Source organism: Perognathus longimembris, chromosome 1 (assembly GCF_023159225.1).
Source record: "Perognathus longimembris pacificus isolate PPM17 chromosome 1, ASM2315922v1, whole genome shotgun sequence".
NCBI lineage: Eukaryota > Metazoa > Chordata > Mammalia > Rodentia > Heteromyidae > Perognathus > Perognathus longimembris.
Window position 1 is genome coordinate 35,810,686 of NC_063161.1, and position 27,490 is coordinate 35,838,175.

Sequence of the window (27,490 nt, forward strand, 5' to 3'; positions counted from 1 at the left end):
CTGAGCGCGCGCGCGCGCGCGCGCTCGGCGGCGCCGTCTCGAACCCAGACGCTCAGCGGAGTGGGGTGCAGTTTGCTGCGGCGGCATCGCCCGGTGAGGACGGGATCTGGCGACTAGCAACATCCAGGCCACCTGCTGCCTGGGTCTTTGGACAACCTCGTGGGAAACTTAGGTATCTCTCTGGCCGTCGACCTCGCCTAGATTTGGGCTGAAGGAAACCGTTGGAGAGGCTTGCAGCTCAGGAGAGACGTAACTTTCCCCATCATAACTCCCTCAGCTTCAGGCGTCCCGAGAACAAATTCTATTTTTGTTCTTTCGAGAATCTTGCCACCCTTGGGATTTGTACCTGAGCATTCTTGGGAGCGCCATGCGAGGTGACAGCGGCTTGCAAACCACTCTGGGACAGGTACCATTTTTAGAGCAGCGTTTTTTTGTTTTTTTTTTTTGTAATGCTTCCCGTCATTTCTTCCCTCCCTACCCTAATCGTGCATAATAACTTCAGCCTTTATTCCTTTTCGATAATTTTTGTAAGCTAAAATTGCCTTTTACCAAACCAAATATCTGACATCAAACTTGAGAACTATTGAACTATTTCAAAACACCCTTTGAAGATTGAAGTCAGAATGCTCACTTCTCAAAATATAGATATTTTTCTAGTGCAGTTCCCAAATAAACTCAGTGTTCCTGATGAATATTAAATACGGAATCATGCTTATTTTTCCTAGACGTCAAGTGTTACTTAGCTAGTACTGACTTTCCACTGTAATTCTCCCGCGTCATTTTGAAGTCATGTGTTAGGTTCAAATATTAACAAGCAAGGGGAAAACGAAGCTTAATCACAAGACGGCAATGTCTTAAGCCATTTTTGTGTTTTTCTGAATACATTAAGAACCTGCAGGGTTTGGAAAACCTCCAAATCCAGAAGATCCTGTTCTTAGTCTTTTAACGTTTTAACAGAACTTAACCTTTTCTTTCCTCCTCCTCCCCCTCTCTTTTTCCTCTTCCTCCTCCTCCTCCTCCTTCTCTCTCCTCTCTCTCTCCCTTCCCGCCTCTCTCTTGCCAGTACAGGGCTTGAATTTAGGGCCTCAGAAACTTAAGTGGATTTTTTTCTAGGAAGCTAGTGCTCTACCACTTGAGCCATACCTCCACTTCTGGCTTTTTGCTAATTGAAGAGTATTTTGTCTCGACAAGCTTGGAATCAGAATCCTCAGATCTTAGTCTCCTTAGTAGTTAGTATAAAGGTATGAGCCTCCTGCACCCCGGGGGAGACCACTTTTAGAAAAATTATTTTACCTAGGAATTACATTGCTTCTTTCTCTGCTAGTATAAAGGTAATTGTTAGGGTTATATTACCTGAAAGGAAAAGTGAGTTTATTAGTTGAGACTACATGAGATCACAAGTCTTCATTTTCTACTGTCCTATAATAAATAACAAATATCTATATTCATTAATAAAAGCAGTGTAAAAGCAAAAGCATTTTCAAATGAACTCACAAAGTATGTCTATACTTATAGTTAAAGATAGTTAGGATGGGCCAGAATACTATTGTAAAGTTTATGAAGGGGACAGTAGGTACAAGATACTGGAGCTAATGACTTAATATGGCCCTGCAGTTTAATTTTTACTATGAATCATATTTGCATTGAAAACAGCTCTTGTTCAGATGCATAGTAAATGAATAGTACTGACTTATGGAGGACAGAGAGATTAAATGTCTGTATTTAGTTTTCAAGTGGCTCATTAAAATTTTAAACTAGATTGAAAGTAGTAATATACAGTTTAAAAATATCAAACGACTTAGGGTATAGGAAAATTCTATCTTCGTGGACAAAATTGGATCAGAGCTTTTCTAGCCTTTGCCTTCCAGGGATGGAAAACGATTAACTCCTATCGAGTATACCCATTTATTTATTTTGGGCAGGGTGCTTAAAAATTAGGAAGTAGTAACTAGTATACATTGATGTTTGTCTTAACAACCATGCAATTAATGGTCCTTAGTCTATGCTCTCATGTCACATAAGATAAAGAAACTTGTGAAGAATAAAACCTTACAAAAGACTCCATTTTAGTTAGATGCAGGAAGATGGTTCTCATGTCCCTCATAATATGCTTTTTCTTACATTTCAGTTTCTCCACTATTCTCTTGTGATAAGGTTTAGGATACTAAGGTATTGCCCTTACCTCGCCTCCACCACCAACAGAAAAAAAATTAATTGGAGTTTGGAAAGCGTACCCACTTAACATTCTTTAAAACTTAAATCTGTACCTTTTTTTTCCATGCTACTCAATAAAACAGTTTCAGGATAATGGATTTTGTTGTTCTTCATAAATTCCATCACAAATGTATAAAAGCCAGGGAAATATTTTTCTCATCTTCACTTGATAGAATTTGTATTCAAAATAGTTTTTCACAAGTCAATTAATTTGCCTTTTTAATTTAAAATTGTAATCTATAGACACAACTGAAAAAACAGACAAAACTTCAGATGAGAAGGAAATCTGGTTATCTTTGAACATTTTAGCATAATATCCATTAAAAAATCAAAGCTAAAATGTTATGTAATAGAGGTAAGTATGAAATACATGAATATTATTTAAAGACAGTAAACATTCAAAATAAAGTCTCTTAGGAAGGGAAATATTTATCACAACCCAGAGGCAGCCCACTTTCCATGCAGCTACATATGGTAATTAAAGCCACATCTTAAAATAAATGTTCAGTATGTATCAGATTTGAAGGTAGCTTTGAAACATTCTGGCTGTCCCAAATCTTTATTTTTATACAGAAGATGAAACTATGTCATTCCTTCATGTAATGTTTTGTTGAGATGTCTAATCTTGAAGATAGTTTGAAAGTTTTTCTATTATAAATATCAAGAGGGCTGGTTTCTAAAAGAATCAAGCCAACTCAATCACTTGTAAACATCATACAACCCTTGAAATTTGAAGCCTTTCTCCTAAAATGTTCAAAGAACTTTTACATGTTATTATTGAAGTTATATTCAATGTGCACTACAAAAGCTGGCCTGGAAGGAAAACTAAATTTAATTATGTGGTAAATCTTACTTAGGTCAAAGACAGATGCAAGTTACCAAACATTATATATATTTCGTGTAATTCTTTTGCAGAATCAGAGGATAGGTTTTTGTTGTGGGTTTTTTGTTTGTTTTGGTGGGGGAAATGGGGGAGGGTACCTGTCCCAGGGCTTGAACTAAGAGCTGTCCTCTTACTTCTTGTGTTCAAGGCTAGCACTCTACCACTTGAACCACAGCTAGACTTCTGGCTTTTTGGTGATTAAGTGGAGTGAGTCTCCTAGGCTTTCCTGCCTAGCGTGGCTTTAGAACCATGATCCTCAGATCTCAGCCTCTTGAGTAGTTGGGATTCCAGGTGTGAGCCAAGGGCACCCAGCTGGAGACCAGTTCTTAATCACACTGATTTGTTTTCATCAGCTAATATCGTTAATTATTATTTAATGAACTCAGTTAATACCTAAAGCCAGTTTTATTTCACCTTTTCTAACTGGATGCCAAATCATCAGTGGGGGAATCTTACTCTACTTCTGTTCATTGCTTTTATTCACTAGTCCCAACCTGTTTTGTTTCCACAGAATGGCTCCTCCTTGAATGCAACTACCTTGTGATCCATCATGACCTGGGATCTCAGATGTCTCAAGAGATAGAGCAAGGCAAGAGATTCCTGATCTAGGCTTATGACCCAAACCAGCAGACAGTAGCCAAAGACTGGTTTGGACTTCCATTCCCTAAAAGATTCCAATCCTTGAAAGGAGAATGATAGAAGCTAGCGATGAGCACTGGGGATATGCAAAGGAAACAAAATGGAAGATGAGATTACAACATTTTCTGAGAAAAAAAACAATATGAATAAATTTTCCAACTTAAAGGAGATCGGCATATGGTAGCCCACCCTGGTCACAAGATGCTACAATAAATCTTTAATGTACTTAGGCCAGTACACCATGGCCTAGAAGTCAATTGTATTTCAGTAAACCTCCTCTAACCTGGACAGAGTCTGCCTCTTGGCTGGTCTTGAATAGACATTGTGTGTGTGTGCTTACTCAGGGACTGGGTGCTGTCCCTGATTTTATTGCTCAGGTTAAGGCTTTACCAGTTGAGCCACAGCTCCATTTCTACCTTTTTGGTGGTTAATTGTAGGTAAGTCTCAAACTGCAACCCTCACATCTCAGCCTTCTAAGTGGCGAGGATTACAGGCATGAACCATCCAATCTGAGTAGACTTTTAACATTGCAAGCACCTTATATAAACATCTTCAGGAGACCTAATAAGCAGTTTATTAGCTAGTGTTTTAGCATGTGCCAACTGGTGATCACATGCCATTTAAGGTTTGAGTTTTTAAGATACAAAATTAGGATAACACCATTATGAATTTTATGATTTTTTCAGTAAGTCGTATAAATGTTTGACAAAAAGCTATGTTACACAGGTAACTTTCTTACTGAGTACTGAGTCCTTATTGTTAAGGAGATAAAGAATATTAAAACCTCATTGAATTTACATAACTAGAGAATGGATTTTAAAAGCTTCCAATTAATGAATAAATTGATAATAATTTCCATTAGTAGTTTTTAGGAAGGCGAACTGGATTAGAAATCTAAAATCTAGCAAAAACAATGACTGTTTTATGCTGAGGGATAGATTCAGCTTTCCTCTTGTTCTGCTAATAAAGGCTAGTGTAATAATAGGGTCACTGAATTAAAACAATGGATGTCACAGGACAAAACAAACAAATGCCCCCAGCACAAAGAAATTATTCCAAGGTTAACTTGAAATTTCATCAGAATCTGAAGATTTTTCTGTAGGCAAAGTGCAGTTTGTGTAACTCAATAGCTTCAAAGATGATTCTGGGAATTTGTTATATTCCTGACTTCTCCACTGACTTTGAAAACCAGCATCTGTTTAAAACAGCCATTGGTGGCTCATACCTGTAATCCTACTCAGGAGGCTAAGATCTGAGGATCACAGTTTGAAACCAGCATGGGCAGAAAAGTCTGTGAGACTCTTTGCTATATTACCAAAAAACTGGAAGCAGAGCTGTGGCTCAAGGGCAGAGCACTAGCCCTGAGCAAAAATACCTTAAAGATAGCACCCAAGCCCCAAGCAGGACCAGCACAAAAGGACTTCAAAAGCCTCAAGCAGGACCAGCACAAAAGGACGATGAACATCCACATGTTTGAAGTTAGGCTCTAAAATGGAGATTAACACCCCACAGGTTAGTCTCAGGCATATTAGTTCTGAGAATTATATAACTAGAGGGTAAGTTATTTTAAATTAAGTAGGGACTGGGAACGTGGCTTAGGGGTACAGTGCCTGCCTAGCATGCACGAAGCCCTGGGTTTGATTCCTCAGCACCACATAAACAGAAAAAGGCAGAAGTGGTGCTGTGGCTCAAGAGGTGGAGTGCTAGCCTTGAGCAAAAAGAAGCCAGGGACAGTGCTCAGACCCTGAGTCTAAGCCCCAGGACTGGCAAATAGATGATAGGTGGGTAGGTAGGTAGGTAGAGGTAGATACAGACAAATAGTTGTACAAAGGAATTTCATAGAGGTCTGACTGTTGAGTCCTGGGAGTTATTTCAATACAAACTAAGCTATTTCTACACCAAAGTAAATGGTTGATAATAGGAATAGTGCTCAATTTATGTGATCACCTTTAGCACAAAGCAGATCACACAATAACCAAGTTTCAGGGCACTCCACATTTAACAAAAACTGTCTTTTCCCAGATTTGAATGCAGAACTAAAGTACATACATGCATGCTGTTAATAAACATTATTTGTGCCTTATTCATAGTCCTGTTCCTAACATTAAAAAAAAAGGGGGGGACTGAAAAGCGGGTAAAGTTGCCATCTTTCATCTGTTTAGCATTACTTTCCAAAGATACAGTATTCAAACTGGATCTGACATTGCAGGTATGTGATGATTATCCCCAAAACACAGGGGTTATCTTGATCTGAACACTATTTTTTTTTTTTTTTGCCAGTCCTAGGTCTTGAACTCAAGGCCTGAGCACTGTCCCTGGCTTCCTTTTTTGCTCAAGGCTAGCACTCTACCTCTTGAGCCACAGCACCACTTCTGGCTTTTTCTAAATATGTGATGCTGAGGAATTGAACCCAGGGCTTCATGCATACAAGGCAAGCACTCTACCACTAGGCCATTGATTCCCAGCCCTCTGTACACTATTTAATGTATTGAAAGGTTACATTAGTACTTTCAGCAATAGGATCACAATTTATATTTACATTGATCTACATATGAAACACTTTGAAATCATGTCTTCTACCAATCTTTATTCTTTTTTTGGTTAGTTCTGAGGCTTGGACTCAGGGCCTGAGCACTGTCCCTGGCTTCTTTTTGCTTAAGGCTAGCACTCTACCTCTTGAGCCACAGCGCCACATCCAGCTTTTTTTGGTTTTTAATGTGGTGCTGAGGAATCAAACCCAGGGCTTCATGTATGCTAAGCAAGCACTCTACTGCTAAGCCACATTCCCAGCCCACCAATCTTTATTCTTCTACAGTCCAAACTGTCAACCCAAATGATTATCTGGATTCAGTGTATACTCTATTTGATTCAACTTAACCTAGCAAACAGCTGAGTCAGATTTGGATCCTTATTTTGACTTTTACTGTTTATGTACTTTATCTCCCAGATTGGTCATATCTTCATAGTATGAACTAATTTACTGGTAATGCCAGCAGCAAGGAGAGCCTGTGACATGCCCTTAGGACCTGGCTTTTACAAAGTAAAGGTATTTCAGTGACTTTTCCCTTCTCTCAATCCTGGATGACATTCTCTCCACCCACCCCCCTTCCCTTTACTTTCTTCTTTTTTTTTGGGGGGGGGTGTGTTTAAATGATCAAGGGACCCCACAAGCTAGGTAGTAAGTACTCTTAAGTTTATACCCTAGCCCCAAGAGATGATCTTACTGAAATGGTACTAAAAATGGCTTTATAGAATACAAACAATGCTTAAGAAAGTTTTAAAGAGACATTCCTTGACTGTGGAAACACTGGGGCAACTGTTCTTGCTGAAATGTTTGAACTCTTTCTTGCAAACTTGATGGTATTAATACAAATTGAAGTCAAAGGAAGGATGTCCATCTTCACAGCCAAGCTCAAATGTTTCATATTTAATGGGCAATGGGTATTTGGGAATGGAAAAATCTATGGTTTACAAACAAAAAGGATTCAGGAGCAACTCTTAAGAGGAAAAAAATATTAAGCTAATTAAAAACTGCTTAAAATGATTTTTGCAAAACTGAAATTATAGTAAATTATATCAAAGTCCACTGCTTGAATTTGAAATATCAAATCCAATCAGTCAAGTATTACCAAGCACCTGATGTGTCCCAAATTCACTGGCAAAAGGACAAGCAAGATAAATGGCTTTATATATGTTAAGAACTTAAACTTTCAGGTCCTAAGGTTTATTATATCTCAGGAAACTATGTCAGTGTAAAACCTCTGAAAATGGAATTTTAGGGCTGGGAATATGGTCTAGTGGTACAGTGAAAATGGAATTTTCTTATATGGATTGTAGGTAGTACCATTTCAAAGATGACAGGTTTTTGCAGACAATTAGATTACAGCTTTCTTTTTGTAATTTAGTCTTTGTACTTTACTTGCTGTATCTGGAAAAATAGATGGAATTAAATCTAAGAAAATGTGAAGCATATAGGTTAGGTCAACTTTTGTATGTGTGTAACCACATTATAAAATCAAGGAGTGTAACATTTAAAGTTTAATGTAGTATTTTAAGAGTTGAAATAAGAATGTTTACACTCCTGATATTGCTATAAAACTATTTTCCTACTTTTAATGATTCAGGATAAAAAGAACACAGAAAATTGTAAAGAATTCATAAAATGTGCTTATGGCAGTTAAAAGGAAAGAGAAAACTAAAACCATCAAAACTACTGGAAATGAACTATCTTCTTTTTCTGAGCCAGACAGTACCAATCATGTTTCAGCTGAAATTTTACATCATGTCTGTAAATAGTAAAAATGCCCACTCACAGCTTTTTTCTTCCCATCTGTTTTGTTTAGTTATACAGAAGTTACATTTTATAAAGTCTATTATGAAAAGATGTCATCTTTATTCTGTTAAATAAGTAAACTAATTGCTAGTAATTTGACTTCAATATATGTCAAGTATGTTCTGTAATGGTTTTCTGTAATGGTCTATACTATAATTACTAAGTGCTATTTCTCCTACTGGGGAGATGCTTTGGTTACATTCTGAAAGATCCAAATATCTTGATATTTTCATTAGCTTCTAGTATCTCAAAATACATACAAAAGGTAAATTTTAAGTCACTTCTCATTCCTGATACAGAAATAGTGACATAAACATTTCATGTTCAAACATGATTTGGTAAATGCCCAAAACATTATAGTTACAAGTGAAGAAAAATCAAAATGCATTTCCTTTTTTCTACCCTCCATCTCTAATTCTGCTTTGGTAGCTTGTCTGCAGATATTTTTAAATATAGCATTTGTATTTAGATGTGAAAATCTACTAACATACTTATGAAACAAACTAAAGGTTTGTCAGCAACGTGAATGTAAAGTCACTTTGTCTCCCCTTAATTTTTACATAAATTCACAAAGATAAAAATCTCAAAGGTCTATCAAGAAATTTCTTATAAATTTCTGATGGAAGAAAAGCATTTTGTTTTGGTCTCAGAGTGTTCAAGATGTCTTATTTGTAATGCTGCTATAATTTAAGAGAAGTTTTTGTTGGCTAACACTTCGTGACTTTTTTTTTTTGGTCACAGGGCTTTAAACTCTGGGCCTGAGCGCCGTCCCTAAACTCTTCGGCTCAAGGCTAGGACTCTACCATTTGAGCCACAGTGTCACTTCCAGTTTTCTGGTGATTAATTGGACATAAGAGTCAAACTTTTCTGTCTGGGCTGGCTTTGAACCCTGATCCTCAGATCTCATCCTCCTAAGTAGCTAGGATTACAGGAGTGAGCCTCTAAGTGCTTGGCAAGTGACTGGATTTTTAACCTGTCAGTAAAATGGCCCATTATAGTTCATTAGATTATTTGTTGAAAGCTTAAATGAAGATCTTTATTTTTTAATATGCCCATTCCATCTCATTTTTGTAAAACTTCAATATTTTCCCCTATTTCTCATGTTGAAGAAATAATTTCAAATCAAAGTCAACACTGCAATGAGGAGAGCTTTTCTACTTTATTACAAAGAGAAGAAGCCTTTATGTGGTCAGAAAATACAAGATTGATCTTTTTCTCTTCCTATGAAACGCTGCTGTTCAAACAGCCAGAGTGAATTGTCTCAGTTCACTTCTTCAAGTCCCATCACATTCACTTGGGTATGGATGTCCTTGGCTGCTGAAAATCTGGCCCTTAGTGCACAGGGCGACAAAGTCCCCTGACCAGCAGTTCCAGAATGTCCCATTTTCATATATTGCATCCATGCACACCTCCTAAAAATGAGGTACAGCAGGGCAAACATTTTCCAAAATAGATGTCATATATATAATATATACACATTCGTACATACATACCTTTATTCATGTGATGTCCAAAAATTTAAAAAAAATGTACACATTTATTACAAAATCGTAACAAAGACTGGACAGTGTTTTGCTCATTCTGGAAAGATGAAGCTCAGTAATAACACAACCCTGGAAACCATCCAGAGATTGTGGCAATATCTTTCTTCTAAACAGTCAGATATTCTTGCATTAAGCTTGGCGAAACTGCCTTTCAAAAACAGAAGGGGAAGTAAAATGAAGGAAGCAGACCTTGCTCATCTTTCCAAATGAAATACGAGAAGGATCTTCACATAAAAATGCACAAACATTTGTTATTTTATTACCAATAGTGCTACAATGAACAATGCAAATTTTGTGGTCTAATTTTGTTGAGTCTTTTGTGGGTTCTCTTTTTTACATTTAAGAAACTAAATGGTAAACTTCTGTCAGTGTACTTGCTTGTCTTTACAGACCCAAGTATGTCTGCTGGCAAAAAAAGAAAATAAATGAAGAAATTCAGACCCTGCTCAAACTAGAGAAAACAAATTATAAATTTAGTTGTTGGGCAGCACATAATTAGTAAGGCAGGACCTCAAATGGTGACCCTCTGCGTAAGCCAATTGCCAGATCCTCAAGGAATTAAAACCAGGGTGCCTGAGCCACATCAGTTCTGCAGTTATGTTGAGTATTGTGCTGAGACAGCCATACCCTAAGAAAAGGGAAGTCTTTTTAGAAGGCTTGCTGAGCAGGGTTGTAGTTGAAGGTGGATGGCAGGTGAGGCCGTTCTTCTAATTTGTCATATTCCAGATGGAACTCCTACAAGTAAAAATTGGGAAGTTACGTTATTTTATCTTTTTTTGATCTCAATTTTGTCAAAATATATTTACTAAATGGGAAGGCTGGAGGTATGGCTCAAGTGGGAGAGTACAAGTCTAGCTACTGTGAAGTCTTGAGTTTAAATCTTATCATCACAATAACTCCACACATATAGATGGGCCAGTTTTGCTCCTCTAAGTGAAACAGGCTTTCTGTGTGAAATTCAGGAGACTACTCAGCAAAACTTATTCACTGAAATTCTGTGTACTGTTTTACTAAAAATAAAAGGAGGAAATTACTATATCTCTAATATGAAGCACTGAAAACAATAGGATATTTAAAATATAGTCTCTGCTGGGTGCCAATGGCTCACACCTATAATTGTACCTATCAGGGGCTGAGACCTGAGAAATGTGACTTGAAGCCAAAAGTCTGGGAAACTCTGATCTCCAATTATCAACTCCCCCAAACCAACCAACCAACCAGCAAATTAACAAAAAAAACCACAAAACCCAGCCAGAAATGGAGCTGTGGTTTAAGTGGTAGAAAAAAGCTTGGTGACAGTGCGCAGGGGCCCTGAGTTCAAGCACAGAAACAGCACAAAACAAACACATTATGCTTCCCTTTTAGTGAAGTATACAAATCTAAATATTTGCCTTAGTCTATGTAAAATTTATAATGAATATTACACAATTATTTGCTGAAAAAAGCACACACACTCTAACTTCATTAAAATCTGAGGGCAACAATGAGCTTGAAGATTCTATATCTTAGAACTTCCAATATCTGAGTCTCAAAATCCTGACTTAAAATATATGGCTGAGGATATGGCCTAGTGGCAAGAGTGCCTGCTTCATATACATGAGGCCCTAGGTTCGATTCCCCAGCACCACATATACAGAAAATGGCCAGAAGTGGTGCTGTGGCTCAAGTGGCAGAGTGCTAGCCTTGAGCTAAAAGAAGCCAGGGACAGTGCTCAGGCCCTGAGTCCAAGCCCCAGGACTGCCCCCCCCCCCAAAATATATATATATAATTCATCTGCCACTCAAAAATAGACAGTAGTTTTGTTGTAGGCATATCTGAAAGACTATACTGCTCATTTTAATCAGGAAAAAACTCTGAGATTCTGTTCTCAACAGAAAAAGCTGGGTATGGTGGTATACATCTGTTCACCCACATACAATGGAAAGCCTAAAATGGGTAGGTTCTAGTCCAGGCCAGCATGGGCAGGAAACATGACTAAGAGTAGTAGAGAACCTGCTTAGCAAGCTCAAGCCAGAGTTCAAATCTCAGTAACAACAAAATCCAAACCAAATGAACTCCAAAAAGATGATGCTTTAAAATGACCGATTCTCTAATGTGAATTTAAAGCTACTATTTTAGAGCTCCACTTACGGTATTAAAAGTCTTATTTGTATTGATGAATAAACAAGTAATACTAATAACCATATATTGACATATTTTACCTGATGTTTCTAGTTTCAAACATTCATAGTAGATGATTCCATTAGTAAATTAAATGAAAATTTTCATTATAAAATTAAAAATAAAAACCTAGGACACATGATTTAAGTTTTTGACACAGAATCAGGCATGTATTAATTCTGTAAAGCAGAAATTATTACTTTGGTCTTACACCAGTCCGAATGCTTGGACTATTACTGAGCCCCTAGCGTAAATGTAATTACCATCTGAGGAACTAATAAAAACAAGTGTACTTCATTGCTATAGAATAGAACTTTTCAAATGATGTCTAGAAAACATATATTAGAGGGTCTGAGTACATATTAACTTTTAGTGGGAATTAAATTATGAACAAGTAAACACACAAGGTCCTACACACAAAAACACTGATGAAATATTTGCACATGGGGTAGTTGAAAAATTCATCTTGTCAGCAAAGTTACAAAAGCAAAATAGAATAAAGTAACTTTTTTCAACAGCTTTTTCTCTCTCAATACTTAGTAATGAATAGTCAACTAGTTAATGTTGGCAACCTTCTTTCTTTATAAATGACTTGCAAATTAAAACCCAGACCTTTTTCCTGCAATGACTGGAAGTACAAAAAGCCAATTATATACTGCTTTTAGGAAAATCTTATATTTGTACAATTTAACATAGTGATAATATCCAAATACATGATGGGGTTAATTTATTGGATTGTATTCAGTAGATATAATAAAAATGTTTTATATGGTTTCAACACTTATGCAAAATCACAAAATCTCTTACTAAGTTGAATTTTCCTTCTAGTATTTGAAATAAACTGTCTGGGATACTTTCCTAGACCAAAAATTGACATTAGCTAACACATTACTGGAATGGATGTACTGGACAAATAAGCAACTTCCTTCATAAATTCTAGTATTTATACATTTGCAGATGGAAAAAAAATATACCTTAGCTACTTTCCTCCAGTTAAGACAGTCAAAGAAGTAATATGTTCCCCTCTCATATGTATTGGTTTTCATTGTTGGCTCCATGCCTGGTGCTCTGGTAATCCATACTCGTTCTTCTTTGTGGTATCTCCAATCACGGTTAAAACTTCAATTTTTAAAAGAAAAAGATTATTTTTCCTGTGACTCACACCAAACACTTTTAAAAAAGGGTTTGTATAACTTTTCTCAAAAAAATTATTGGTAAAATACATAAATATAGATGGTATCTTAATCCTGACTTATTAAGTATAATCCTATTGAAATACACACACACACACACACACACACCCTTGTTTAAGCTGAAGAAAATTTCTATGCAAACAAAAGAAGATTTTAAAATTTCTATGAGCTGGGCACTAGGGGCTCACACCTGAAATCCTAGCTACTCAGGAGGCTGAGATCTGAGGATCACTGTTTGAAGCCAGCCCAGGCAGGAAAATCCATGAGACTCTTATCTCCAATTAACCATCAGAAAACTGGAAGTAGAGCTGTGGCTCAATGTCTTTACTACAACAGCTCAGGGACAGTGTTCAAGCTCCATAACTGACCAAAAAAAAAAAAGTTCTATGGGTAAATGAGTGATAGGATTAAAAACCATGTCAGACCAAGTACAGTATGTTCTAGAAACTTCATTTCTTGCTCTAAAAGAGTCAATAGAAATTGGTAACGTTTATTAAAACATCAATCCAACTATTTCTATTATTTGGTATAAAAAAAACCTAAGTCTATTTGAAGTAAATATTTAAATATAATTTTTATCATAACTATTGACAATAGAATATTCATCTTGAAATTTTGAATGAATTAAAAGTTCAAACTTTTATTGCTCCTAAATCCTTAGGAACTAACAGGATATCAGAATTCATGCAAGAAGCAATAAGGAAGTATACCACTTTATAAACTGGGGAGTAATATTTAAAGGAGGCAAGCATCCCACAAAAATAAACCTCCATATGTAAATAAAATGTCCTACCAACACACTAAGATAGTTTACAGACTTCAAAAATAGATAAGACAACTCCAATAACAGATGCATTAGGGACTTAATGAATGTATCTTTCTATGAATGAATTAAAGGAATATATCTAGTCACAATTTTTACAAAAAAATCCACTATAATAAACAGCTGATAAAGTATTTTGAACATACAGCTCTACTGCAGCTAAAAGTTGTAATACATCTCCTCCATTCATGTAATAGAGATAGAAGAGAAGGTCTTCTCCATATCGACCAAGTTTTATTGCAGCCAGCTGGAAAAGAAAAGAAAATATTCTGAAATGTAAAACAAATGTTAAATTCCTAAAATATGATTTTTCTTCATTAAGTTCAGATAACTTATTATGTAATTAGATAGTTCTATCTTTAAAAATGTTTACTTAAATGACTAAAATCATTTCAAAATCTTTAAGGGTTTGTATTCAAGTCCCAATTGTACTATTTATTAATATGACCAGGTTCAAGGTATTTAAAATCTATAAACTGTTCTGTAAAATGTAGACAATGACAACTATTGGGATTATTTTTTTGTGTTTTTTTTCTTTTTTGCCAGTCCTGGGGCTTGAACTCAGGGCCTGAGCACTGTCCCTGGCTTCTTTTTGCTCAAGGCTAGCACTCTACCACCTGAGCCAGAGTGTCACTTCCAGCTTTTTCTATATATGTGGTGTTGAGGAATTGAACCAGGGCTTCATGTATACGAGGCAAGCACTTTATCACTAGGCCATATTCCCAGCCCTATTGGGAATATTTTTAAAAAGTAAATACAACTAATGAGTACATGAAAATATCCCAGTAGAATCTCAGATACACAGAAATTTTTAAGTGAAGGTTTACAAGAATCAGTGTTTAACAGTGCCACCCATCAGTTTTATGTTTTCAGCAATTCACAGATAAAAGTAAAAAAAATTGGAGATGACTTTATTTTGATAAATACAACCATGACATTTTAAAATTCTTTCCATAAAGTAGAAAATACCAAACTAAAAACTATAGGGGAGTTTAATAGTCTTAAATTAAAATAAACCTTAGAGAGCACTCCAAAACAAAATGTTTTTTACCTGATGTTATACATAATTATTTGGCTGTTACACATTCTCTGAATACGGTTTTTCTACTCATTCATGTAAGCAGTTGTGAATATAAAAAAATTCTCCAGCATTTCACAAATTAGTCTAAGAAAAGGTTCTGGCAGCACAGGAATTCTACAGAGGAGGCAGCAAATCATACTATGCACATAAAAAATACCTGCCTTCTCTATACTGTAATTCTTGAGTTCCATTTCTCAGATACTAAAGACACCTTGAGGTGGATATACCTTGATATTTTGCCTATATACAATATCAGTATCTATTTGACATCATAGCTGTATATTACCATATACTCAGGATGCTGTAACTTAATTATAAAGATAGATTTGTTATATATATGCTTTTACTGTATGTATTCCCTAGGCTAAATAATATAAATATTATATATTTTCTTCACAGAAATAAACTGCTTTATCAGTTTATCCCTGTAACTATTTTACAATTATCCTTGTAAAGCAAAAACTGTTTCCTATTTTCTTTCTCAGGTTAAAAATAGAGATTAAAACTGTAATCTGGTTAATAGTTACCTTATGATTAGAACTATAATTACTTAAAATGATGGAAAAAAAAAGTCAAGGTTGTAGGGTTTTTTTTTTGTTGCCAGTTCTGGGGCTTATACTCGGGGCCCTGAGTATTGTCCCTGACTTCTTTTTGCTCAAGGCTAGCACTCTACCACTTGAGCCACAGCACCACTTCTGGCCTTTTCTGTTTATGTAGTGCTGAGGAACTGAACCCAGGGCTTTCATGCACGCTAGGCAAGCACTCTACTGCTAAGCCACATTCCCAGTCCAGGGTTATAATTTTAAAATATGTTGTGTGAATACTAATTGCAGGTATATATAGTATTGACAAAAATTACTTGTAAGAGCAATAAATGAAAAGAAAATCTATCATTTTTCCAAAATAGTTTATTCTCATCAACTGTGGTTATGGCTGTATCCTTTTATTAAATTGTGCAAAGTATTTTATCTGTTCTTATATTGTTTCATTTTAAAAGTATAAATCAAGTCATCAAAACATTAAAATAATTAACAAAAGTTGAAGTAAAATCACTATATATAATTGAATGACCATACAAAAACACATCCCTGGGACCACTGCTACTTATTAAAAAATACTTTGCTGTCTGAATTGAAATGGCACCTGAAAAATAGGTAAAATTCATGCTGTCTGAGTAGAATAATAAACTACACTCACCTTATCCCTAATGTGAATGTTCGTTAAGTACTCAGATGGAACATGGAAGTCTGGATAATAAAATAAAAAAAGAAAACCTTATTAACTGAGTCTCAGAAAAATCTTTTAAAAGCTCTGAACACAAAAAGATTCTCCTACCTATGTCTTGCGGTCGACATGGTGAAGATGCCCAGGGTGATGCAAATTTGGGGTAGAGATTTCTGAATAAGGGGAAAAAAAGAAGCACTCTGAAGTACAAAGTAGAAAACAGACTTCTTACTATATATCAAGAAAACTATGAAAAACAGCCCCCAAATGCAAGATGAACATTTTTTACTTCTAGCTTCCTTTCTTGATTTTATAGCAGAAAGCTAAAACATACACATGTATTATAAACACACATAGTCACACATATATGTATATATAATATTACGATGTATATGTATTGTATTGCAGTTTTCTGGCAAATAATACAAATGTCAGAATATACAAAGTATACAATTTAAATTTTTTATTCTTAATTGACTTAATAAGAATAGAGAATGCTTTAAACCCATCAATTAATTCTATGCTAAGTTAAATTACTTTCACATTTATGTGTGACCCTACTTCCTAAATCAGTAATTAGGAACAAAATTTTGGATTCATCAAATATTTACTGAGTTCCAATCATATTCCAGGAACTGTTTCAGATGTTTAGAACATATTAAATGAGCAAAATAAAGATTGCTAGCAACATAAAAATTTCTGGTTAAGAATGGATGATTGGATAGAGGTAGACAACTAGCTTAATACACAAACATGTATTAGGGGAAAGTCTGGAAGGGAAAACTGGTTGCATAAGTAAGAAAGATGATCAGCTTAGGTCTCAAAGAGGTGGTTAGATGTGAACCAGAATAATCAAAGATATGAGGCAGATAATCCAGTAGAAGACTACTCTAATGAAAGTGAAATGCTAGAACTAAGACAAAGACATGATTGATGTCTCAGGGATAGCAAGAAGGCCAACTGAAGCCAGAACATAGTAAACAATGGGAAAAGCTGTAGAAGTATTGCAGGAGACAGATCTTCCCCATGCAAGATCTTGTAGGGTTGTAAAAAATATTGGTATTTTTAATACTTAAACCTCAAATTCTTATAGGGTATTGAGGGGGAAAAAAAGGTAGATTCTGGGTGCTAAATGACAAAACTGGAAAAACTGGTGATACCTTGTGATTGGCTAAGAGAGTATCCCGGTAATAGAGCATTATGATTCAAACCAGAATGGTTGCAATTTAGTCGATGTGGTTATATTCTGTATTTTAGGAAAAGACTGGGTCTAAAACAAAGTAGAGAGAGGTAAAAATGACATAAAGCTTTTGAATTGTTCAAGGGAAGGTAAGGACCTAGAATTCTCCAACTTACAAGACTGTGAGAACAGTTTAAGAGTCATGTTCTTGAGTTTTCAAGAAAGGTTTTAAGTATAAAGTGTGGATCAGCTATGGTAATAAGTAGAATATGGAGAAAGCCATAGTAAGTAGATAGATTTAGTGGACAGAACTATGTTGATATTTTCTTTTGCTTCTTAGTAAACTAAAAAAACAAACACAAGATAATTATCAGACAGAAAGGACAGGAATAGAAGGTATTTGATGTTTCAGAAATGTAAAATAGTTATAAGGAACAATGAAAGAGTGAATGGGGAGTTAGAGATGTGGCTCAGGAGACACAATATCAACATATAAATGAAAGCACCGGATCTGAGTTCAAGTCTCCACCCAGAAAAAAAAGAGCAAGTCAGCATATCAAGTACAATTATGTTTGGCAATATTAAGGCCCCAATTCTGAGATACCTGGTCAAAAATATGAAGAAAAGACCAAGCAGTAAAGCTGTCAAGCTATAACTAGGGTTGTAGATTTTACCCTGCAAGTATGACAGAGAAAGAAGGGCAAAGTATTAAAGGCATATACAAAAAAACCACAGAATATATGGATGAGAAGCAAGCAAGTACACTGAAGAGGAATAGAGAGGCAGGGATACTGAGGAACAGTGAAGATACAAGAATCAACGTATTAAAAGATCCCAAAGGAATTCAGTGATTACAAAAGCCATAGTCTTAAGAGAGGAACAGATATCAAGCAGAGAGCATGGCAGCATTAAACTTAAAACTGTTGAAAATTGCAGTTACCAGTAATGATAAGGTCAAAGGATGACTAAAAGATGTATGCAGCTGATATTTTGACAAAAAACAAGATTTTTGGAGAAAAGAAATTCAAAGAATTAAGATTTCAGGATTCGGGAAATCTCAAATGTGCGTATATTAAAGCTGCAAAATTATACGAGAAATACTGTTTCAAAGTGAAAATAACCTAGAGACTAATATAAAAAGGAGGAATCCAAAGCCTAAGCTGATAACAGCAGCAATGAGTTGCAACAGCAACAGTAGCAATAGAGTGTGATGGCATGAAATTAAAAATTGAAGTTTGCCAGGCACTGGTGGCTCACACCTGTAATCCTAGCTATTCAGAAGACTGAAATCTGAGGATAGTGGTTTGAAGCGAGTCTAGGCAGGAAAGGCTTTGAGACTCATCTCCAATAAACTATTCAGAAAAAGCCAGAAGTGGCACTGTGGCTCAAATGGTAGAGTGCTAATCTTGAGCGAAAAGAAGCTCAGGGATATCACCCAGGCCCAGCAAATATAAATAAATAAATAAATAAACAAACAAACAAATAAACAAATAAATAAATAAATAATTGAAGTGTGAGACTAAGCATAATATGGAATGCCTGTAATCCCAGCACTCAGGAGGCTGAGGCAAAATGATTCCAAGTTCAAAGACTGGATTACATACCATGGTCCTACATCAAACCAAAACAAAAGTACAAGTCTTAGATTCAATATTAGAAATGTTACATTCAAACGTGGAAGGAAAAACCAACTTACTCAGGAGAATTCAGATTGAGGCCTAATGTTGTTAAGTCACTTCCTAAAGCAAGATGTACCATTCCTGGATCTGTCTCCGCTGCCCTGATAAATGTTAACAGGCCAATCATTCCAAATTGGTCCGTCACCATCCCTTGAGGAATGTTAGTAACCCGACCTGGTCAAGAAAAGTAGTCATTTTTATTTTTGAGGAAAAGTAGAAAAATATATTATATAATATCTTTGATATATTTATAAAGTCCCACCATCAGGTAACACCTGGATCCCTTTTTTCTGTTGATTATTATTTTGTGTTGTTGAACTTTTATCTCCGGGAAATTTGGGTCCATCTGTATTTGAAGTTGTCTTGCCAGATGTGTTCAAATTCTAATATGAAAAAAATTAAATGTGACATTAGGATGTGTTGTGTATAAATTCAAGTTTTAAATATTAATGCTTTGCTATCAGCTCTTCATTATATTTAAATTGGTAGTACACTATTACCTGTTTTTCAAGTTCTATGTGAAAATAGTTTGAATAATTGTCTCTGGTATATAAATGAGCTCTTTATCACTCCATTTTAGTATGTAAAGGACAAGAATTGGGGGAAAATAATTTTATCTCAGATCTTAAATAAGAGGGGAAAAAAATAAGTCCTCTTTTTCATTCAGGGCTTTATGCTTTGGGACATACTTCAGATTACATCTTCAAGGCTTTAAAGTAAATGAGACACTACACATAGGTATAAAGTATCTCACCTAAATAATCTTTACAATAAGCTAGGAATGTGCGCACTTTCAAAATTCATACTTTTAAAAATTCTTACCCAATAATTTTTATAATTTACTTTAATATACAATCTCCCATCACACACACACACACAAAAGGCTATTTTCAGTAAATGTGGACGAAATAAACACATTTGTTAAGTCAGAAAGAAGCTGAGTTGGCTGAATCAACACAGGTATAAAAATGTGTATAAAGATTCTTCAAGGAGAAAACTTACTCAAGAAAAATACAGCTCCTTAGAAGTCTATATTATCAAACTTCATGGGATCCAGCTGACAGGGACTACAATAAAAGTCTAAATTAACTCTGAGAAGTTCAACAGAAATTTGCAAACCTATATGAAATAGGAAAAAAATAGGCTATCTTCTAAGTTAAAGCTTTTCCACATTCTTCAGAAGTTAGAATATTATTACACATATTCAAGATAAACAGTTTTGTAATATTATTTAGTAAGTAATTGTTAATATAAGAGAAGTATGAAGGGAAGAAAACTATATCACTCACATAAATAATTCTCAGTTACTTACAGATTTACTGTCATCATTACTTGATGTTGGATCTTTATAGCTGGAACCAGGTAATGCTGGAAAATCTTCATTGTGTATTGAGAAGTCCTGGGATTGCTCATTTGCTGGTTTTGTTACCATTCCAACTATGTATGAAAAAAATCAGAATAGCTATTAATAATTTTGACTTAAAGGCTTGCATTAAATATCTGACTATATTATAAATACTAGCTAATTGTCTAAGAAAAAAATAGGCAGAATAAATTTTAAGAGAAAATGTTAGTATTCTATTTCAAAGTTATGTACAGCGAGAAAAACTGCGGTCAATTATAAAACAATTTCATTTTATTTTAGAATTTTTTAGTGTTCATGTTATAAATGTAAAGTATACAAAAACTGGGAAATAATTTTCCCATTACACTTGTCATTAGTCAGGCTCTTATTAGGTCAAGTTCCACAATTCAAGAACAATCTGGAGAAACTAGAGATATTCCAAGGAGAGCAACAGAAATGATTATAAAGATGAAAAAAAAACTGACCTATATGGGAAAACTCAAAACATTACAATCTGAGGAATAGTAGCTTAACTTCCATCACAGGATCACTTTTTATTGTTTTTAGAAGACTAATTTGGAAATTAAAATAAACCTTTTCCTTCATATATTTCAAAGTCAAATAAATCCTTCATGGCTGACAATGGGAAAAATATTATGTCTATTTTAGAATAGCTGATGAACTAATCTCTTCAAGTACTATTCTATTATCACCATCAGGTTTTCCCCAAAGGAAACAACTATGTGATTAAAAGAGTATTGATTACTTTGTCATTAGAGGATTTTCAGGTCTATATTTTTGTACTGTTATTGTATATGGTCCCTTTTCATTATTTTTATTTAGCCAAACACCTTATCTATTAAAGATAATGAAAGATATGAATGATGACCAAGCATCTGCAAGAACTATACATTAATTCATGAGCAGTGTGGGCAATTTTTCTGCCAGGGGACATCTGCTAATGTCTGGAAACATCTCTGTCACAGGTTGAGTAGAGGTGGTGTATCCAGTAGGAGGAAGCAAGAAAAGTTGCTAAAATTCTATATAGAGAGGATAGACTCCCCCTACACACCATATCCCTTCTCTACAAAGACATATCCAGCCTCAATATTAGTAGTGTGAACGCTGAGAAATTTTGGCTGAAACATCCTCAATCTACAGTAATTATTAATTACTGGAAATGTACTCTTTCAAAACTAAATTATACAAAAGAAAGGCCACAAAATAAATCACTTAAGGTAAACTAATAAATACCAGAGGAAAATAACTTTCTAACTACCAATGGAAACTAACTACTTTTTAGGTTTCTGTACAGTTTTACCAGTAAATTTTTCTATCATGAAAATCAGGGGGAAAATCAATATTAAGACAAAAGCTAAGGAAAATGCACAAATAAATGTGTATACGAACATATTTTTACACATGCGTGTGTGTATGAGGTGGTGTAACTTCAAATTTCCATGAGCCATCATAATAAAGCTTAATTACCATAAGGAGCTCTTCCAGCCAAGGGATTTATTAATGGAGTTGGGTTACCACTTCCTTCCCTTCTGTTTCGGTCTGCTAATGCTGGAAAATCTGAAAGGTCCAATCCTGTCACATTTTCACTTCCATCTAAATAATAAGAATAAATACTAGTTATTGATTCTACACACATTTAGAATAAAGACTATTAAAAACAATTGCAAAATAACTTGAAGGAACAGTGCCTTCTTCCTAAACAGAACACCATAGCAGTTGTATGTAGGTACTCAAAAGCTACCAGTGGATTAATTTCTTAAGAATTTCATTAACAATTGAAGAAAACAATAAGCAACCAACATATCTAAAATCCCAAATCCTCGAGATTAAAGAGATAATAGGAGTTAAAATAGTATATCATGTCTAGGTGGAAGATGGCAATCTAAAATTATAGGTCGTCTGTTAACAAGAGGTAAACTGTTGGAATGTAACTTCCCTTTTCATTTTATCTAGATAGGTATAGTCTCTGGAATGCTTGGAGGTTCTGGAGATAAGAATGACATTATCTCCCACAAATGGCCAGAAAAATGCAGAGGCACAGACAGTGGAAACTTGGCAGTTTCATAGACAAGTATGTATGATTGTATGTGTTGTGAGGGAGAGTAATAGAGAAAAAAGAAGGGGGTAAAGTAGAGCTCCCATATCTGGGAAGCAGGTGGGGAATATGGTATACAAAATATATAAATTTCTATTACCTATTACACAGTAGGCGCTCAATAAATACAAACTGAGTAATTTTTACTCTCATTTAACTAAAATCAGTCTGTTTAAAATTTTTTTGAGCCAAATTCTCAACCTTGCCTATTTCAATTCTTTTTTCCCTCAACTTTTAGTAGTCTTATAAACTTTTAATGTCTCAAGAGCCTAATTTTCAACCTATAATTTAGCCTATGTATGGTTTTTGTTTAATCTTTGTTTCACCTCAGGTCTTACAATTATTTTAGGTTTCTGCCATTTTCCAATTAATTTTTATTTTTCCTCAAATTTCATAATGAAAAGAATCTCAACTTTTATCTCAAGATAACATGTTTGATAAACCTAGTAATACTCCAAAACAGATACTGAATGTATTTTAACCTAAAAAAGTTAATAAGCCCCCAAATTTACATTTTTAGGGAAAAACTTGAAAATAATTTTCATAGTATAAAATACACTTAGTTAAAATACAATTTTCTTAAATCATAAAATTCTAAAGCTATGTATACAACCATACTTAAGAACTATGACAATATTGCCAGATGTTCTGTTACTTTTTATTTCATTTACGTTTGGGGAAAAAACTCCAGTTTAGCCAGGCACCAGTTTCTCATGCCTATAATCATAGCTACTCAGGAGAGTGACATGTGAGGATTGTGGTTCAAAGCCAGCTGGGGCTGGCTGTGAGACTCTTATCTCCAATTAACGACCAAAAAAGCTGGGAGTGGAGCTGAGGCTCACAAGCCCAGTACTGTCACAGTTTGAGCACACAGACATTAAAATATGAAAAATGTCAATACAATGAAATACAGTTAAGAACTACTTTGTAGTATTTTAACATCTTGAATGCTAAAATTTGGAATTCTTCAAATGTTTTAATCTTGTTTAATCAGCATATGCTGTTAAATATACAGTAACATTTAAAAATTAAAAGCCCACATCCACAAATGACATTGTCTTTCAGGTTTCTAACATATGCTCCATCTCAATATTTTTATCTACCATATATATGTTTATATACGCACATATATGTATATATACATATATATGCATATATATATCCCAATAATCCTAACAATATCCTTCGCTTCTTTTCCTCAGAAAAGTGTCTAGAGACAAAGGTGAAACTCACAACAGAGTAGCAGTATTGCTCCCTATTCTCTTCCCTCTGAAGCAGTTGATAAAAGAAATAAACCAACAGGCTGAAGACAGCTGTTTTCAAAATCACAATTCATTTTTCACATATACAATTCTGAGTCATATACATAAAGCTGGATCAAAATCCATAAGGGTTAAATGCCAAAATTAGTATTAGAACTATTAAATTGTAAGTGTTTTCATGCAACTGTAAACATTTCTTACATCTGGGTCTCTATAATCACACCATACAAAACTAACTTATTCTAACAGGGACAAGGCTGAGGACAGGAAAAGTTTATCTGCTATCACTACATGTTAAAATAACTGCTGTAACACAAATCACTATCATATTACTAGGCCAGGTGAAAAAGTTTAACTATCTCTATTATTTATTTAACTAAAATTTATTCCTGGTAATTTTCTACTAAATTCTACCATTTCACACAATAAAAATTTTCTATAATAAAGACCAGTGTGTTGAATTGTTCATATTTCAGAAATCTACTGTATTGTTTTTACAGGATACTAGCTCCAGAATAAGCTTACCTGTTCCATTAAAAATGTTACTTGATAAGGAGTTATTCATTCCAAATGCCTGATTCCTGTTCATTCCAAATCCAGACATACTGGGTACATAGAAAATAATTTTAGATATGCAGTAAGAACACTAATTTTGAGATGAAGAGAAACAAAAGTGTAAACTTTTGGTCTCCTCATACAAAACAACAATAGGTTTCAAAATCAATACTAATGTCATATTTTTCTGAGTTTAATGTTTATCTTTATTTTAAAACTTCTCTAGAGTCCTTTCATGAACAAGTGAGAACCAAGATATTTTAAATAGATCAATTAAAATACAAGGAATTTATATGAACCTTGAAGTAAACAGAAATTAAGGGTACCATTTTATACTCTTGGGAAATCACCTTACCGGATATTAGATATGCCTAATCTTAAGCATATTTGGTTTTCCTTGCTTTATTGTTGAAGCATGCTATTAACTTTCAACATGTGAATACTCTCATACAGAGTTCTCTCTCCATACTAAAGTATAAACTCCTCATTGACTGAGTCCACGTGCTATCTCCATCCTTGCATCCTCTGTTTAAGTGTTCATTAAGACATAAGAGGCATTCTACAAATGTTACACTGACCTGAATTAAGATTTTCCTTAACTGAATTCAGTGTTCTACAACACATTAATAATCTGTCTATAATACCCTCAATTCTGGGGAATAGGACACATCTTATATTGTTTCCCTGTTTTTGCACAAGCCCAATAAGCATGACAAGAAAAAAACACTGAGGCTGAACTTAAGAGTGAGGCCAAACAATTAAGTGTATCAAAAGAAGGCTAATGTAGATTCTAAAATCAGACTACATATCTTTAATATCAAATAATTGTCTGATAAAAGACAGTTGATTAGTGCTGAACATTGTTAAACTGTTTGAAGACCCTTTGTAACTTTCAGCCTAAATCTGTAGAACTTTTTGATATAACATGCAGTTGGTAAAACAGTACTCTGGAAGAGAGTAGGTAAGTCAATGAAAATAAGTATTTAACATCATATTTGAACTACGGAAGACATAAGGACCTTTAAACATAGAGTAAATGCTAAGAGACAAAAACATTTATTTTATAACACAATTCATCAGTGATAGAAATTATCAGGGTTTTAGAGATTCATGTTATATTGACAATTTATATGCAAGGTACTTTAAAAAAGCAATTAAAATGTGAAAAAGTGGAAAGGCAAAAATTTATACATTCAATGAATAATGCAAAAATGTAGAATTAATATTGCCCAAGCAATATTATGTGATTAGGAAGCTATCAAGATGAGAATTCTGATAACTGTGTACAAACAATAATTTTTAAAACTAAGCAATAAAACCATAGAAAAAATATTCATGAGTCTACATAAAAGAATTGGGAGTTCATGGGATATGGGTTGAACAGGAAATGTGCTATAACCTATTTTAGCCAGATTTTACAAGTACTATATAGAAGAAAGTAAATGAAATGAGTACAGGATGACAACTGGAACAGGCTCTTTCCTTCCTACAGTCCCCATTACATATATATGTATATATATACACACGTATATGTACACGCACTCATGTGTACATGTGTACGTATGTAGGTGTATATCAAGCTTAAATGGTGTTTTTCAAGAAAACTTCCTGTTTTAGAAATAATTCTTATACAAATTAACCAAACAGCTTGAAAATATTACCAAAAATGGCCATTTATATAGTATATGCAATGGACAGTACAAAAGGGAATGAAAAAGCAAAACAGCTCATTATTGTTTTGAATCTCAGACACAACATTGTGCTTAAACACTTCAGACATAATCTTTTTAGGTTAATAAGTATCCATAGCACAAAATTGTATCTTAGCGGACAAAGTACTTAACCAAAGTGTAACTACATAAAGACAGCTATGAACGTCAACATGTCTCCTTCCAGTCCTATTCATGAACCTACAACTCTTACCACACAGGTGACCAACCTCATTTAAAAAAGGAAGACATATCAATAAAAGCTTTTATGGTGCTTACCTAAGAATGATCCCTTTCTAACAACACCAAGATTTAATGTGCTTTCTAAAATCACACTTATTTCATGAAAAAATACTTTTTAGTTTCAGGAAGGTTCAAGTTGTGATGTTTAACAGTCTTTGCTTACTAATATGAAATGAAACACACTGATGAGATAGAAGCCAAGACTTAAGAACAAAGTGAGGAATATGAAAAGGAAAATCTGAGGAAACCCCAAAAGACAGTTATACACAGTATCAATAAACATCTTACCTGTTCACAGTAAAAGGCTGTCGAGAAGGCTGCTGCTTTGGCATACATATTATGCTTGGCGAGCTTCTGTTGGGGCTACCTAACCCTGAACTGCTCATGCTATTTGTCCTGCTAGGAATTCCAATGCCCTGACCAACCTGGGAGTGGTTCATCATATTCCTAGGATTCATAGGCAAAATACCCCTGAAAAAGAAGTCCATTATACTAAATAAGCTCTCTAAAATCACTCATTAAAATTCTCTACAAATAATTGGTCTAATCCTAGAATCTCAAATATATTTTAAGCTGAAGTCCTAGTTTCTCTTGAATTCCTGTAAGTCATTTTCTATACAAATAAACAACAAAATTAAAATGGGCAAATTATAGTGGAACTAAATAAAGTGCTAAGATGAGAGAACCATTAGTGTGACTGACTACTAAATTACAAATGTATTTCATATATACACTTAGAATTTCATTCAAAATTTATGTCATTCTAATTTCTCCATATTAATATGCATAATTTGTTATTTATTTTCTTTTCACTACAGCAATGGATGTGTGGTGAGGGATCAAGGATTAGAATTATTTGAAGGAGTCATTTTAATTTGTACATCTTTAAGGAAAGAGAATAAATTTTATAAAATTTCCCCAGGAGGTGATTAAACCTTGATCCACTCAGTTGACCAACTAGTATACTAGTTGCATGATAAAAACATCTTGTACAATACTTATTAGCTAGCAGCAAATTAAAATAAACAGATTTTTTTTCTCCTAGTGAAAGGCACTGAGCCAGAAAAATCAAATAATTACCTTATTAAAAAACTACAAGCTTGCTTACTCTACAAAGATACATTCTGATAAATAATTCTAGTCCATCAATAAATACCTGCTTGGAGATGGAGGCGTGTGAAGTGACATTGTTGGTACCCCTGTTGTTGGCGTGACGTGGCTCGGTAACTGAGTGCCTTGTGATAAGCTGCGATTTAACTGAGGGGTATTGTTGCTCATCCCCCTCATTGGAAGGCCTAGTGCACCTA

The 27,490-nt window shown here is 34.6% G+C and overlaps 1 protein-coding gene across 6 annotated transcripts in view; it reads right to left on the reverse strand.

Moving 5' to 3' along the window:
* Positions 1–9,209: 9,209 nt before the first annotated feature.
* The window catches only part of Cnot2 (CCR4-NOT transcription complex subunit 2), an 87,716-nt gene continuing 69,435 nt past the window's right edge, over positions 9,210–27,490 (reverse strand). For 5 of the 6 annotated variants that reach the window (XM_048359545.1, XM_048359534.1, XM_048359572.1 and 2 more), the window contains 12 exons: positions 27,340–27,487; positions 26,472–26,654; positions 24,202–24,281; positions 21,787–21,912; positions 20,266–20,390; positions 19,216–19,336; positions 18,971–19,127; positions 16,206–16,267; positions 16,068–16,117; positions 13,936–14,036; positions 12,748–12,892; positions 9,210–10,348 (listed from right to left, as the gene is read on the reverse strand). In XM_048359545.1, coding sequence (XP_048215502.1) covers positions 10,262–10,348; positions 12,748–12,892; positions 13,936–14,036; positions 16,068–16,117; positions 16,206–16,267; positions 18,971–19,127; positions 19,216–19,336; positions 20,266–20,390; positions 21,787–21,912; positions 24,202–24,281; positions 26,472–26,654; positions 27,340–27,487 — 1,385 coding nt within the window. In that variant the 3' untranslated portion in view covers positions 9,210–10,261. The remainder of the gene's footprint in view (positions 10,349–12,747; positions 12,893–13,935; positions 14,037–16,067; positions 16,118–16,205; positions 16,268–18,970; positions 19,128–19,215; positions 19,337–20,265; positions 20,391–21,786; positions 21,913–24,201; positions 24,282–26,471; positions 26,655–27,339; positions 27,488–27,490) is intronic. The other variant, XM_048359581.1, reaches the window with a different exon arrangement.